This window comes from Felis catus, chromosome D1, assembly GCF_018350175.1.
Source record: "Felis catus isolate Fca126 chromosome D1, F.catus_Fca126_mat1.0, whole genome shotgun sequence".
NCBI classification, from domain to species: Eukaryota; Metazoa; Chordata; class Mammalia; order Carnivora; family Felidae; genus Felis; species Felis catus.
In genome coordinates, this window is record NC_058377.1 from 8,889,869 (window position 1) to 8,906,403 (window position 16,535).

General features: G+C 39.0%; 1 protein-coding gene across 6 annotated transcripts in view; it reads right to left on the bottom strand.

The window, feature by feature from the left end:
• Positions 1–16,535, bottom strand: part of ARHGAP20 (Rho GTPase activating protein 20) — a 127,486-nt gene that overhangs the window by 43,509 nt on the left and 67,442 nt on the right. For 5 of the 6 annotated variants that reach the window (XM_023239081.2, XM_023239079.2, XM_023239078.2 and 2 more), the window contains exon 3: positions 6,786–6,950. In XM_023239081.2, coding sequence (XP_023094849.2) covers positions 6,786–6,950 — 165 coding nt within the window. Of the gene's footprint in view, positions 1–6,785; positions 6,951–13,123; positions 13,187–16,535 lie in introns of all 6 variants that reach the window. The other variant, XM_045038260.1, reaches the window with a different exon arrangement.

Genomic DNA, 16,535 nt, shown 5'->3' on the forward strand with positions numbered 1-16,535 from the left:
CTTCAGTCGGATTTATGAAATGAAAAAGGATCTTGCGGGAACTACACATGAAGGATAACCTAGATTCAAAGCTCATTTATACTTCCTGTGGGGCACACTCACTGTAAGTGTAACAGAAAAGCACCTTGTGGCATAACAGCGTTTTTCTATATTTCATTTCAATATTTTTTTCATCCCGTTGCTACAAATCTTTGGATTAAAAAAAAATTTTTTAACAATTATTTACTTTTGAGAGACAGAGTGCGAGCGGGGGTGGGGCAGAGACAGGGAGGAAGACGCAGAATCCAAAGCAGGCTCCAGGCTCTGAGCTGTCAGCACAGAGCCCAACGCAGGGCTTGAACTCACGAACCGTGAGATCATGACCTGAGCCGAAGTCGGACGCTTAAGCAACCGAGCCACCCAGGCAGTCCCCAAAACTTTGGATTTTTAAAAATCAAACAGACACCGAAGATAAAATTTTATTTCCTTTTTAAAAAATATTATTTTTTGAGAGCGACTATTTAGGTAATCTAAAACTGAAAGTACACATGTTTTTCAAAGAAAGGTATGTTTCCGTATCTCTTGTCACACAGTTTGTGTTTTCTAATGCAGGTCTCTCTCTATATCAGATACTTCAGATACCAGGTGGGAGCTGTTCACATTTACGGCCCTGAAGAAAAGTCATTGCGATGATTTTTTCCCCTAAATCAATAAAGTGCCAAGATTACCTACCTTCTGATACAAAAAATAAGAAGTTGCCTAAAAGTGTAAACAATCACTTCCATTCTACTAGCTATTATTTACTGAGAATTTCCCATTTGCCATCCAGTCACTGTGGTAAACACTTTACACATATTATTAGTTTAATCCTCAAACAGTTTACAGATAAGGAAAAGGAGTTATGGAGAGATTTAACTAAGTAACTTGCCAAAAGTCACACAGCTTAACTAGTGTAGCTAGAATCTGAACTTGAGCAGTGTTGACTTCCTAGCTAATTTAATGCTCTTAACATGTATTTATAAAAAGCCCTGGATGTTGTCAGTCTTATAAATAAAGCATCTGGATGCAAGTATTTTACCATGAAGTTCCCTTCAGCTTTTTTATCTTCAGCCTGTTTTTTATCTCTCTGTACCTCCATGGTTTTCTGATGGGACTGTCACTACAGAGGTGGAGAGGAATCTCATACCCACTCATGTCTGCAAAGATAAATGGAGTAGTTTCAAAATATTTAAAACCTGTATTAAATAAAATTTTTATATTAAGATGGATAGTTCCGGGGTCATAGTGTGTTTCTTCAAAATTTTCACTCTCAATTTCCAATAGTATTAGACTATCCTAATAAAATTTACAAAGTAACAACCCAAAAAGCAATTCTTTATTTCCACAGTGTAGTCCCTTACTACAAATTTATTAAGATGAGAGATGTATGTCCTTGTTTTTCTATGCTCCAGTCTTTGTACTAGAAGGAATGCCAGTAAACTGCTGAAATACACAGGATTCTAGGGAGATGCCCCTCCAGTCTAAGATGGAGATGTTTTACTAAATACGCTTTGGGGTAGAGAACATGGTATATTCTACAAGAATCTGATGATAATTCTACTGATAATGAATACATGATCAGAACTTTTTTTTCTCATCATCTTTGTGACCTAAATAGAACACATCATTATTTCCCTATTTATATAGGAAATTAATATGAGAAAAGCTATGGCTTAGGAAGGTACAAAGTACCTAGTCACTTCCTTTTAGTAAATTCCAAATGGCTGCTCTATAGTTATTAATGGAATATTAACTTCCTTCTAAATACTTTAAAGTTTTTAAGCACTGTCTTAAAAGATGGAAAGCCATAATTCTATCAGAAAAATAGCTTTTTATTTAGCTTTTGAAGGAATATGAAAGTAGTCCCTAAGGTCCCATTCAGTTTTAATACTTGTTCTAATTGAGTATGGAAAAGAACGACCACAAACTCAAGGTAATTTTAGGTAAACATTGTCAACATTCAGCATAAAGTGAATAAAATACCTTAGCCAGTAAAAGTACAAAAATTAAAAACGATTCGTATTATTGCATTCACTAAAATCACTTAGTTTCACTAAATAAATATAAATAAATACGGAACAGCTGGTCAACTAGTTACCCCACCTGAACTTATTTCTACAGCATCAACCTAAGGGCCGAAAGCAGTTCCCAAATGGAGCCTGAAGATGAGCTGAAGTAGTATTGAACTTGAAGTAGTGTATTTGTTTACTAAGCACTAAGTAACTCCTATCATTTCAACAAATGAATTGATTGAGGGTATAACCCCATCTTCTGTCACAGGGTAAAAAGTGGCAGAGATCTGGCATTACAGGGGCTGGTTCTTCTTGGTTGCCATTTATTTCAGGAAAAAGTATTAAGCTCTTATTAAGAAGGATCTGTGAATATATCAAATGTTATCTACGAGAATGGCCATATAATGATAAATTGTGGTCAGAATTTCTGCAAGGTGGCAGTATTCACAAATCATGATTATCTTCTCAAATCCTTATGTCCTCTCTATGGCAAGGGTCTTGGGCTCATGCCCCTCGCCCCAAATTAACTTCGATCACTCACACTTTTTAATATCCTCAACAAATGTAGAAAGTACTTAAAATAATCTTTCATGAATTGACTCTCTTAAATAAAAACAGAATTAAATCAACTGTTACTAGATTTTGTCACTTAATAAAAACATTTAGGTAGACACAAACAGGTATCCCAAAAGCAGTAGGTGAAAAAACATGGTGTATATCTTATGCGAGAAAGGGACAATCAAAATAAAAAGTCAGCTATACAAGTAGATGATGGGCACAGATTTGGCAGTATATTTAAAACAGCAATTTTCTAGTGGTAAAGAAACTATATAAAAATTTTTTCAGCAAAACACTATATAGGTTACATAAAACCACATAATGTCTACATTAGCAATAACCAGAACAGTAAGTGACAGGTAAGAAAACAAGTCTTCTAAATATTATCATAATTGTTGAGGAAAAAACATCCAAAAAAGGTGAAGGAAAATACTCTCCTTCACAAGAACTGAATACATGCTATAAGTAAATAGTCTCTAAGATCCTAAAGTATAGGAAATGGATTACTGTAATAGGTTTTTGTTGTTTGCTTATCTCTCTGCAGGCTGAGCACAAAACCATGCACATAATGAGTAAAATGGGCAACAGTACAAAGGGCCACCCACTGGAAATAAGGCCTAGATTAAAATCCCAGTCCACCACAACTCCTGTTACATGACTTTGGGACAAACCCCCCTGAGTCTCAGTATTCATGACCTAAAACAATAAAACAACTCTTATCTTGCAGGATTGTTAGGAAAATGTAATAAGATCTTTGTGACTCTGTTATAGTATCTAGCATACAGAACCCATCCAATACATTTTATGTAACGAAATGGCAACTAATGTACATTAAAAAAATAATGATTTGTTCCTCATTCGACAGCACATAGCTTCAAATGGACCTAATACAGAGGCTTCCATGGACAGACTTTCCGTTCTCTATACTGCTATACTGCTATCTATAACAACAAATCCACTTCCAAAACAACATCTGTAGGCATTACTTGTATTCAAAATATGTTTTAAGCTTTGCTAATTTTGAGTTTCATTCCTCTGTCATCATAAAAAATATGTGGTAAGATTTCAACCTTACTAATTTGGTAAGACCTGAGCTACTGCTGGTCAGGAGGGCTTTTATTTAAAAAAAAGAAACCAAAAAAACGAAACAAACGAAAACGACAAAAAGACGAGTGTCGGTAAGGACATGGAGACACTCCAACCCTTGTGCATTGTTGGTGGGAATGTAAAATAGTGCGGCCACTATGGAAAACAGTATGGAGGTTCCTCAAAAAAAATAAAAGCAGATCCAGAAATCCCACTTCTAGGTATTTATCAAAGAAGTGAAATCAAGATGTTGAAGAAATATTAACACTCATGTTCAGTGCTGCACTATTTACAATAGCCAAGGTGTGGAAAGAGCCTAAATGTCCACTGGTAAATGAATGGATAAAGCAAATGTGGTATATACATACAATGGAATATTATTCAGCAGACTTTAAAAAGAAGGAAATCCTGCAATATGCAACAATGCGCATTAACCTAGCGGACATTGTGCTAATGAAATAAACCAGTCACAGAAGTACAAATACTGTGTGATGCCACTTACATGAGGTATATAAAATAGTCAAACCCATAGAATCAGAGTGGAATGTTGGTTGCCAAAGGCTGAGGGGAGAGAGAAAATGAAGAGTTTTGCTAATTAACAAGTATGAAGTTTCAATTATGCAAGATGAATACATTCTAGAGATCTGCTATACAACACTGTGCCTATTAGTTAACAATACTGTCTTGTACACTTAAACATTTGTTAAGAGGATTTCCTGTTAAGTGTTCTTCCCGTAATAATAAAAAAATACATTCTGAAGCACATTCCGAAACAGTTTTCTTATCTTTATCCTTGCCTCTAACTTTCAAAAGAAAATATCAATGGTTCACTAAGCATTCTAGCGAGACAGCGGAACACATACTGGTTAAAAGCACTCTGGGGGCATCTGGGTGGCTCAGTCGGTTAAGTGTCTGACTCGAAACTCGGGTCTAGATCTCAGGTTTGTGGGTGTGAGCCGTGCATTAGGTTCCATGCTGGATGTGGAGCCTACTTAAAAAAAAAAAAAAAAAAAGAAAAAAGCACAGACCTAGGTTCAAATGTGGGCTCAACTAATTACTAACTGTGATCTTGCTGAAGTCACTTAACTTCTCTGAGTATCAATTTCTTCTTTAAAAAGAAAAAAATAGCATCTGCCTGACAGAACAGTTATACAGGTTAAAGTCTCTAGAAAAATCCCTATTATACAATAAGATCCAAATAAATGTGAGGTCTCTATTGTTGTTAGCACCACTCAGACTAAATACATTGCTTTGCAAAATTAGTATTGAGCCTTGTCCACGTCTTCTTCACGACATGGCGTAACTTAGGTGTGCGAGTGACAATAGTAGAAAAAAGTATTTACTGTTCTCTGGTGACTAAAATCTTGTTAATGTTACTGGATTTACTGAAACACTCTGATCTTTTATTAGGTTCGGTAAACAGTGAGAATGGAGGATGGAGCAAGGAGCAACCACCAGGTCGCAGGGGCACTGAGTATTGAGCAGAAAGTCAATTCTTCTGGCTACCTGTGACATACATTCCAAGTATGTGTGTATCCTTCATTTAAGTGCCACTTCCCCACATAAACCCTCACTATGCTTCATCAGGACTATTATAACCTCCTGTCCAGTCTGCTTGCTTCGCTTCTCAGGCTTACCCTCTAACCCGTTACCTATCACAGCCAGAAACAAGATCTTTTTTTTTTTAATTAAGTTTATTTATTTTTGGAGAGAGAGGGAGAGAAGGAGGGAGGGAGAGAGGGGGAGAGACAGAGAGAGAGAGAGAGAATACATCCCAAGCAGGCTCCACACTGCCAGTGTGGAGCCCGACACGGGGCTCCAACTCACAAATCATGACCTGAGCTAAACCGAGAGTCGGATGCTTAACTCACTGAGCCACCCAGGTGCCCTTTCAGAAACAATAGCTTAAAAATATGAACTCCTCTAGCTGAAATCCCTTAGAATAAACCCAAACTCCTTATCACAGCCTCTGTTGCAGCTGGCCTCCGTGATCCTGGCTTCCCGGCATCCACACCGTTGCACGGGTATCTTCCATGCTGCACTCCCGTGGGTCTGTGTGGCCAACAGCACGTCAGAAATGACAGCACACCACTTCCAGGATCGGGTTATGAAAGACCGTGGCTTCTAGTCTGGGTGTTCTCTCACGTGCTTACACTGTGTCCCGCCCTCCTCTGAAGGAAGCCATACCCTGTTACGAGCAGCCCTGTGGAGACACCCACGTGGCCAGAACCTGCAGAGTCTGGCCAACAGCCAGGGAGGAACTGAGGCCTGCCAGCGTCCACACGAGCGAGTGGGGAAGTGGATTCGCCAGCTGCCATCAGGACGTCAGACGACTCTAGCCTGGTCAACAGCTTGACTGCGACCTCAAGGGGACTTTGAGCCAGAACCACCAGCCAAGCCCCTCCTCAGTAGGAGAGTGCTGAGGATGACGTGAGTCTTCCTGAGTCCGAGATGTGTGCAGGTATAAACAGGTTTTGGGTGACTTGTTACATGGGAATAGATCATTAATACAGCCCAAGAGGGTCCCGATAACCTGGTCCTCATCGATTTCTCCAATCTCAGTTCACAGTCTCCTGCCCATTATGCTCAGCTTTTCTTTAGCTCCGACAAGGGGCCAAGCTCTTCCCACCCCCTTCTCTTGCCTCTCCCAGAATGCTCCTCCTTCTACCACCTGAATGGCTGGTTGCTTTTCAGCCCTAGATGATTTTTCCCCCGACTGTACCTACCAACATATATCCTGTATTTTACCTCACCCAGCACCCTATTTTCTTCACAGCACTAACCACAATCTGCAACTCCTCCACATATTAGAACAAAAGCGCCAAAAACGCAGGGACCATACCTGTCCCATTCTTCACCGTATTCCCTGTATGTGTTCAGAACATGGCACTGAGTGGGGCCTAAAATGAACACTTGTTGAATGAATAAACAACCGAAACTTTTTCTTTGCAAAAATAAAACAAAAAAAAAAACATAAAAGTTACTTCAAATATTAGCTCTGGTAACAGAAGCCAGACATTCTTTATAGTAAGCACTGGACGGAAAGGCTACCCTGTTAGTGGGAATGCAATTGTATAAGGGTAACTGGGAGAGAGCTCACGGTGTACTTACTTGATTTTGGCCACAACAAACAGATCATTGAACAGGAAAAGATGCCGCTCCTGTCTCTGCAGGCCTCTTTTGAGTTCTACCCGGCCATCAATTAGCAAGGTCCTACTGGAGCACACGAACGATGAGAGAAATGTACACGTGTCCACGCTGGCAGAAGGGCTTTCCCTGTCACAGATCAAACACCACAGATCTTCAGTCAAATGATCAAATATAGGATGGAGTGCTATAAAATTATAGCTTCTGGTTGTCAAAAAAAAATAAATAAATAAAGCTCTCTGTATCTTTTTAATGCCGTGATATAGTTTCCTAACTGGTCCCTCAGTCTCTCTCTAACACAGTGGTCTTTTACATTTCATTATGAAAATTTTTCAAACATAAAGCAAAGTGTAAGTTGTATAATATACCCCCAACCTAGATTCTACCATGAAAATTTACTGCACCTGCTTTATCATGCATCCATCGAACTACCCATCCTTCTATCTGTTTAATAATCTGTTCCATTTTTGGCCTTTCAGTGTTAACTGAACACAGCAGTATGTCTCCCCTTAAATACTCTGGCATGGAGGTCACTGACTAGGGTTCAACATTTACTAACAATTTAAAAAACATGAATGCACAATGAAATGCACAAACCTTAGGTGTATATTCACTGAGTTCTGACAAATGTATTCACCTGTATAGTCTAAACCTTACCAAGGTGAGAACATTATCATCACACCAAAATATTTCCTCTTGTACCTTATCAGATGTTTTATATATTAACTGAAGATGGCTTCTATGTATTGGCTTTTGGGTTGTTTATTTCTTCACTGCAGGCTGAGACCCATCAGCTCAAAAGTCTACTGGCACCAAACTGAAATTTTTATACACTTGATTATTTAAAAAATAGTCCAAACAAGCAGATTCTTAGCCACTTGTAGCTTGCCTGCTTTGCATATGCCACGTAACTACACCCAATATCGGCTAGCCTTGGTAAGATAGAGTCTAATGATTCTAAGACTCCAAGTCACTACTTCCCTTCAGAGTTCTCTGACCCAGAGATTCCCTGCTGCACCAGGGACCTGCATCCCTGGACAAGGAATCCCCAGAGACACTCTATGGTCTCCGCCCCTCAGGAGCTCCTTTGCCCTCCTCTCCTTCTGGTTGGTGGTCTTTAGGCCCCAAACCTCAAGACAGTCTCATGTTATGAGGGACTTCCTTTCTGATGCAACCCTGCCCAATGAGATCTTTTTCCTTGTTTAGCCCCTAAGTCTCACAAATTCCTTACAACAGTCTATCCCCACCCCATCACCCTCAAGGCAACCACTATTATGACATTTTTTTTTCCCCAATGAAGACGAGTTTTGCCTGTTCTGCAATTTCACATGGAGCTACCATATGTACTTCTTTGTGTAAGATATTTTTTAGTTAGCATACTTTTTTTTACATTAACCAGTAATCTATTGCTTTAATATGGTTGAATAGTATTCCATGACATAAATATATCAAAGTTTGTTTACCCATTCTCCTATTGACAGACCTGGACTCTTTCCAGTTTTCAGCTATTATATAAATTAAACATTGTCCTGGTCTTTTTGTGACCTATGTTTTAATTTCTTTTGAATAAATACCTCAGAATGGAATTGTTAGGTCACAGAGTAGGTAGATGTTTAATTAAACAAATTTTATTAATGTTTTTATTTATTTTTGAGAGAGAGCGAGAGAGCGAGCGTGAGACAGCACGAGCAGGGGAGGGGCAGAGAGACAGGGAGACACAGAATCCGAAGCAGGCCCCGGGCTCTGAGCTGGAAGCACAGAGCCCAGTGTGGGGCTCAAACTCACAAACTGTGAGATCATGGCCTGAGCCAAAGTCGGATGCTTAACTGACTGGGCCACCAGGTGCCCCGGTGGATGTTTAATTTTAGAAAAAAGTGCCAGTTTTCCAAAGTGGTCACCCCAATTTTTATTGCCAAGAATATTTCCGGAGAGGTCGGTTGCTCCACAGCCCTGCCAACATGTGATGTTGTCACTCTTTCAAATTTTGGCCATTCCAGTGGATACACAGTAGCATCTCATTAAGATTTTAATTTGCACTTCTATGATGACTAATGATGTTGACTCATGTTCTTTTTGGTCATTTGTGCATCTTGATTTGCGAATTATCTTCAAATATTTTGCCTATTTAGAAAAATTGGGTTAGGTATCTTTTTATGGATGAGTTATAGGAATTTTTTTTACATATCCTGGACAAAAGTCCTTTGTCAGGTATGTTTTGCAAATATTTTTTTTTCCTTGCCTGTTGCCTGTACGTTTTCTTAATTGCGTTTTTGATGTAGTTTTAAAATTTTGATGAAGTCTAATTTATCATTTTTGAATGGTATTTATTCTTTGTGACCTTTCTAAGAAATCCTCACCTACTCCCAAGTGGTTATAAAAGATATTCTCTAATTTTTTCCACTAAAATCTGTGTAATTTTAGTTTTTACTTCTAAATATATGATCTATGTCAAAATAACTTCTTCACAGTAGAAGGCAGGGGCTAAGGTTCATTTTGCTTTTCTATATGGATACCTTATTATTCAGCACTATGTGCACAAAAGACTCTTCTTCTATGGATTGCTTTGGCACCTCTGTTAAAAATTACATGAGTATAAACCATGGGTCTATTTCTGGGCTCTCTGTTCTGTTCCACTGATCTATTCATTAATTTTTATGCCAGAAACACAACGTCTTACTATTTTATCTTTATAGTAAATCATGAAATTAGGTAGTATAACTCTACCAACTTTTTCTGTTTTGAGATTGCTTTGGATAATCTGAGTCCTTTGTCTTTCCATATACATTTTAGCAAGTATAAACATGAAGAACACAAGAGAAAAAGTCTGTTGAGGCTGGGGAAGAAGAACTGAGCTCAGTTTCAAATAAACTTTGTTTGAAATTATCAGTGGACCAGATGGCATGGGGAAATGCGGCAGACAGCTAGCACTCAGAAGAGGGGTCAGAATGAGATGTAGAACTGGTGATCATACAAAGACATGTGCATAAATAATACTATGGGAGTGCTAGAACTGCCTAGGGAAGGAGCACAGTATAAGAAAGAAAAGAAAAAAAAGGCAGAAACAGTTCCCTGAGAAAAGAGGTGATTTGAGGTGGTGAGGAAAGGACAATCTGTGAAGGAGATGGAGGCTGGTGAAAAGTAGCAGAGGAAGAAGAATGAAAAGCAGAGGAGGTCTGGGGTGCTGACACTGGTAGAAAGGATAACGGGCTGAAGCTTGAAAAGATGCCTGGGGGAAAAAATCAGTTGCTCATTAGGACTTTCGAGAAAACTGTTCCAGGAGAACGAACAGTAAGGTTCTGCGGAACTCAAGTGGCCTGGGGCATGAGGAGTTAAGGAATGAAAAGTAAAGACTTAAAGGCTGGTTCTGGTTATTTGTTAGCAGCTAAACCCTAGAAGGCGACTTTAAGAGGAAAGGCAGGAAGAGTTGAGAAACAATCAGCCCTGAAGGCAGGTGTTATTATCCCTCATTTTACAGATTTGGAAGCTGATGTTCAGGGCAGTTAAAAAACACAGCTGCTAAGTGAAAGGGATTTACAAGTAAGCATGGTTTCAAAACATGTACTTAAAAAAATTCCATGTAGTCTTTCATTCACGTTGACTCATCCCTCATCCACCCATGGTAACTGAGCTCAGCAGTTTAGGACTTAATGGGGGTGGGGGAAGAAGTGGGCTAATGCAAGCTTTTCTGCTAAGTAGTGTAACATGGGGAGTTATGTGGTTGCCTCAGTTTCCTCATCTGTAAAATAAAGTCAGTTGGAGTGAAAGACCCTTAAATTGTTTTTATAATTTGTATATGGGACTAAGTATAAAAACCTGTACTCAAAAGGTGGAATTAAGATTACTGATGAGAAGGAAATAGATAATGGATATGGTTAGCAAGCAACCCTAACCTACAGTTTATAAATACAGGGATGAGCATACTTGAGAGTCGCCTCAGGGAAACAAGTTGGAACTCAAATAAAATAAAAACCAAAAAACAGTAATAACAAAAAAAGCAACGAGAACTGAAAAACACTTATTAGTCTAATTTTAAAAAGGAGCTCAGAGAACAAGAATTTGTTAGGGTCTCCCACCAAAGTATCAGGTGGAAGAGGCCATGTCCTGTCATCCTGAGTATCTGGTCCATGTGGTGGCCAGCATAGGTGGGGATTCTGGGTTATCCACATTTCTTGGGTTGGAACAGCGTGGCTCACGGCGCCTGAGCTCTCCTGGGTACACTAAAAACCCGAGTACGCTCTGAGAGAATGTCCAAGTGGTCAGCCATCCCTTCCTCTGCTACAGCTGTCCTCAAAGTGTGAGGTCGGCAAGCAGCATCGGCCTCTTAAAAATGCAAACTCTCAGGACCACCTCAGACTTACTCAAACAGAAGCTTGGGGGAGGGGGTTGGCTCAGCATTCTGTATTTTAGCAAGTTCTTCAGATAATTCTAATGCACACCGAAGTTTGAGAACCAATGCGCTCCAAGACCCTGTAACACATTCTGGTTCTAACATTAATTCTACAACTCTGTTCTAACTCTGGTTCTAACATTAATTCTACAACTCTGTGTTCAAAGTAAGAAGTATTAGTAGCATCTATATCTACATTTCAGGTAAGGTGAGCTTCTGAGAGCTATTCCATCTTTTCCTGCCATTTTCGGGCCACCGTTACCTCCCTGAAGAAGTGAATTCCATTATGCTCACTTATTACTATTTAAGCACATACCATGTGTAATTTAAAGACACGTGTGAGGAACAAAGCAAGTACACCAAAGACCTTTGAAAGAAAAGGAAAAGGAAGCTTCTATGTTTAATATTACAGACTGAAATTAGGCAGTGAGAAAAGGCCCATATTCACCATCATAGAAAAAAATCCTTTCTATTTCAAATTCTTTTGGGATGGGGAGTGGGAGGAGACATAAGGGCATCTTTTATCATCCTCTATTATGTAGTGATTTTCAAGTTTACAACAAAAAATGAATGAAACTTCACTTGCTGTTATGAGAATTGAGCAAGGACAAGGCTAGCAAGCCCTGGACAGATGAAGGGACGGTTAACACCGCATTCTACGTAGCTTTAGTTCTGTTAGTGCCTGACAGAAGCTCTTCTCCAGGAGAAAACTCATCTGTGGCATTTTAGTTTTAGGTTTAATAACTAACTGCTTTTCAATTATAATTATAAACCATTAGATAGCAGTATGGCTGAAAATAGGGATGTTCAAACTACTACTCAAAGGTTCCAACAGTAAATAGTTTAGGCTTTGCGGGCTCAACTCTCTGCCATTGTGTCTCAGAATCAGCCACAGACAATACCTACACCAACAGGTGTGGCTGTGATCTGCTTATCTGGGTCATAGTTTGATGACCCCCGATTTAAACAATAGTTCTAAAACATTTAGTTTTACTTATTTATCTTTTTAAATGTCCATTTGTTTTTGAGAGAGAGAGAGAGACAGAGGATCCAAAGCAGGCTCTGTGCTGTCAGCAGAGAGCCCAAATGTGGCCAGAACCAGCGAACCATGAGGTCATGATCTGAGTCTAAGTCAGACACTTACACGACTGAGATACCCAGGTGCCCTAGTTCTAAAACATTTAAATACTTATAAATAAACACTAATATGAAACACTTAGGGAATTAGAATTGTCTGTTTGTTTGGGATTAGTGTAGACCAAAATTTAATTAGGGCACTAAAAAAATGTTTTGCATTTTAAAGCAACTCCAAAGGATTTTCACATGTAATAATTCATTTTCCACCTTACAATAATACTTTCAAATAAGTAGATTTGACAGTGGTGTGGAGAATCCACAATGAAGTTAAAATATTTTTCTTTTTCAGTGTGGATTTATCCACGTACACGTCTGCAGTCTGTCATTTTGAAGATCCACATATAAGTATGGCACGAGATACCTCATGACTTTAGCAAGCTAAGCGTTGGTTAAAAAGGAAAAAAATACAACCAACATTTATGCAGTAGTCTAGGGTAAAGATAAACATCTCAGTACTCACATAATTTAAAATGAAAAAAATCTGTCCCAGAAGGAAACAAAAGCACAAATAACCTTTGTGTTTTTAAAACTACAATCTTAATCAGTGTTTCCTACTTAAAAATGTATTTCTCAATTATGTGAGTCTGAAGTGTTTATTTTTATTCTGAGTGCAATGTAGATGTGTTTATTTTAGTCTTTTAGAGTATGGAAATGGGGAGGAGGGCAAGACTGTAACCTTCTATTTGGCCTCTTAATATAGCCTGATTAGGATTTACAAGTTATAATTAACAGAACTCTAAAATGATCTAACAAATACAAGCAGAGTATAAGAATTAACCTGCTGCCGGCTTCTTACGTATGTATTAACATTCCATTTTCAAATAGGTTTGTGAATCCATTTCTAAAAGGCAAAAAGGAATTTTTTAACCTTAGTGATTTTTTTACTAAAATTAGATAATAGCTTTCATGAAACTTGGGTCACCGTAATACCTCTTAATACTTATTACTAGGGCTCATTGTAAAAGTGAGTTTACTTTTAGGTACAGTTTTAGAGGAGGTCGTGCTTCATCCTTAATCACAGAAGAAAATAAACTAAAATTCAGAATACTTCTTGAAAATTTCTATGTTTATAACCGGTAATTAATTAGTGATTATGATGGCAAGTACTAGATAGGATCTTGATAACCGCAAAGCCTAGCACATGGTCACCGCTCATTCCAAATGCCATCTCTTCCATGAAAATTTTATTCAGTTGAATTCTTCATTGGTATCTCTTATCTGATAGCTAGGACTTATATCCTGCCTTGTACCTCTTAAATATTCTCATTCAACACGTATTGCGTCTATGATCACCACATGACAAATTAATTATTACAGTCATAAGGGTCGCCTTTGGTGGGTGCCTGCCATGGACCAGGTGCTGGAGATAGGCATGGTCCTTAGAGTCAGGGAGTTAGTGCTACAGATACATCAGACAAGTAAACAATGATAAACTAGACTGGTAAGTGCCACTAGAGAACTTCATAGTACGGGGGCACCGAGAAGAGCAACCGTAAGAGCCCCTATGTGAGACTGGACTGCTTAGAGAAGTTTCTTGGAGGAACCAGTCTTAAAGGATGGGCGGACGGATGAAGGCTGATGGGCAGGCTATGCAGAAAGAGCACAGCACACGTGCCGGATGCTGCGAGTGACCGGGGGAAGTTCAGGAAGATGGGTGACACAGGCCTGAAGAGGAGCAGCAGTGGATGAGGAAGGGGCCACATACTGGATGTTTCTATCACATTTGACTTTATGTGAAAGCACTAAGAAGTGTCAAGCAAGACATCGTGTCTTGTAATTTCCTGAAGAAAAGAGACGAGGGCAAGCTTAGAGGAAGGGAGACCTTCAGGAATTCACTGCAGTGATCTAAGGCAAGAAAGGTCATGGACCAGATTTGGCAGTGAGGAAAGGACAGAAGATACAGGAAAAAAACATATTAGAGAGATATTAAAAATACACATTGTTGAAATCTGCAAAGTGATTAATTAGTTATGGGGGTGAGACAGAGATAGAGCTAAGAAAAAAAATACTAACTTAGCACCCAGACTCTATTTATTTATTCAGTTTTATTTTTCATCCAACAAATGTCTGCTAAGCCTCTGTATGTGTCGGCCAGGCCTGCTGCTAAATGCGAAGAAATGGGGTAAGCAATCCTCTCCTCTGGTGAAACTCTCAGTCTAGTTAAACCGTCAGCTAGGTTCTTGACATCACCCATCATTTTTTGCTCAGTTCCGTTTGCAGCAGAGGTTGAAAACCACAGCCCACAATCGTATTTTATTTGGCCCACCCAGAGGCCTCAAAAACATTTAGTTTTGAATATCCAGTTCACCACATTCCCTCTCTTTCCACTTTTTCTGCCTCTGTTTACTGCACCTCTCAGGGACCTGAAAGAATTTAAATCTGTGTGATTTGTGTCCCAGTGTTACTTTCTTTTACATGTTTATAGCTTAATTTTTAGTTTTTTTTTTAATTACGGGAAAACACACATAAAATAAAAGTTATCATTTAAACCACTGTAATAAGGTATAATTCAGTGGCATTTACTGTATTCACAGTGTTGTGCAGCCATCACCACTGTCCAGTTCTCACTATCCTCATCATCCCCAAAGGAACACCTGTGCCTATTAAGCAGTCGCTGCCCGTTCCCCACTCTAGTGAGTCCCTGGCAGCGACTAACATCTTCCTGTCTCCATGGACTTGCCTGTTCCAGACATTTCCTATCATATGACACATGGCCTTTTGTGACTGGCCTCTTTCACTTGGCATAATGTTTTTCAGGTTCATCCACATTGTAGCATCTATCGGTACTTCATTCCTTCATATTGATGAATAAGATTCCATTGTATGGATGGATCACACTTATTTATCCATTCATTAGTTATTAGTTGATGTTCATTAGGGCTGTTTCCACCTTATGTCTACTGTGAATAGCGGTGCTCTAAAAATTCATGTACATGTTATACTTGAACATCTGTTTTTTTAGGTTTTTTTTCTTTTTTTGAGTATAAACCCAGGAAGGGAGCTTCTGGATCATACAGCAATTCCATGTTTAAATTATCGAGCAACTGCCAAACTCTTTTCCACAGTGGCTGTATGATTATACATTCCCATCAGCAATGCATAAGGGCCCATACTTTTGACTCTTCCCTCTTTGGTCTCCACATAGAACCACATCTTACCTTCTAAGGATATTCAAACTAAAAATAAAATCTTCTGAGTCTAGATACTCACACCCTCTCCTACAGTTTGTAATGAACTCCTAACCGAACTCTTAACTTCCTTGCTCTCCCTTCTTCAGTCTATACCACCAGCTTCTAACTTCCATCAAATCAGTCTTTCCAACGTACAGGCCAATGATCACACACGGCATGGGCACTGTCGAAAGAGGCAGCCCAACTCATTAACCTAGCTTTCAAGTTCTGACATCTGTTTACCCTACCTGGTTGATGGAATCTCAGGTTGGAACTCTCTATATTGCCTATGTAAAAGTAACCCTGGTGAGTCTTAACAGAATAAATTAGTCCAGAAACACTTCAGAACAACAAGAGATGACTATTGAAATGAAGCCACAAAACCACTATCGACATCAAAATTTTATCTTAATCAGCAATAAAAATACGACCATCAGGCGCTCATGACTATCTCAGATGTGTCAACATTGGAAGCACATCTTTAGGAAACCTAGTCTGAAGCAATAATCTGTCTTACTGATAGGACAAAACATGGGAAAGCACTATTACACTTCAATAGTCATCATCTAGGAAAAAAACCACATCCAAATTACCAAAGAAAACTGCATACAGATTCTAACATGATGTGGCTGTATGCAGTATGTGCGATCATGTCCACTTCACATTAACATTAGAGATGCATCATGTAGCTCATGTTATACAGTTTGAATCCTGACTTGGAATTATAGAACGGAGCCTAGTGATAACGTTAATGGCAGGATCAAAATGAACTAAGCTAGGACAAGGGTTTGTAGAGTAAGTACATGAACGAATGGTTGGATAAATAGCGTGAGCAAGGCCTTAAAAACAAGAAATACACAACGGAGAACTTTTAAATTATCAAAATGCTGACTGGAACATGCAGCACAAGTGGTGTAACAGCAGTCTTATATCATCAGTGTTAATATTTAAAGAGCAAGGAGGGGTGCTTTGATGGCTCAGTCAGTTCAGCATCTGACTCTCGGTTTCAGCTCAGGTCAT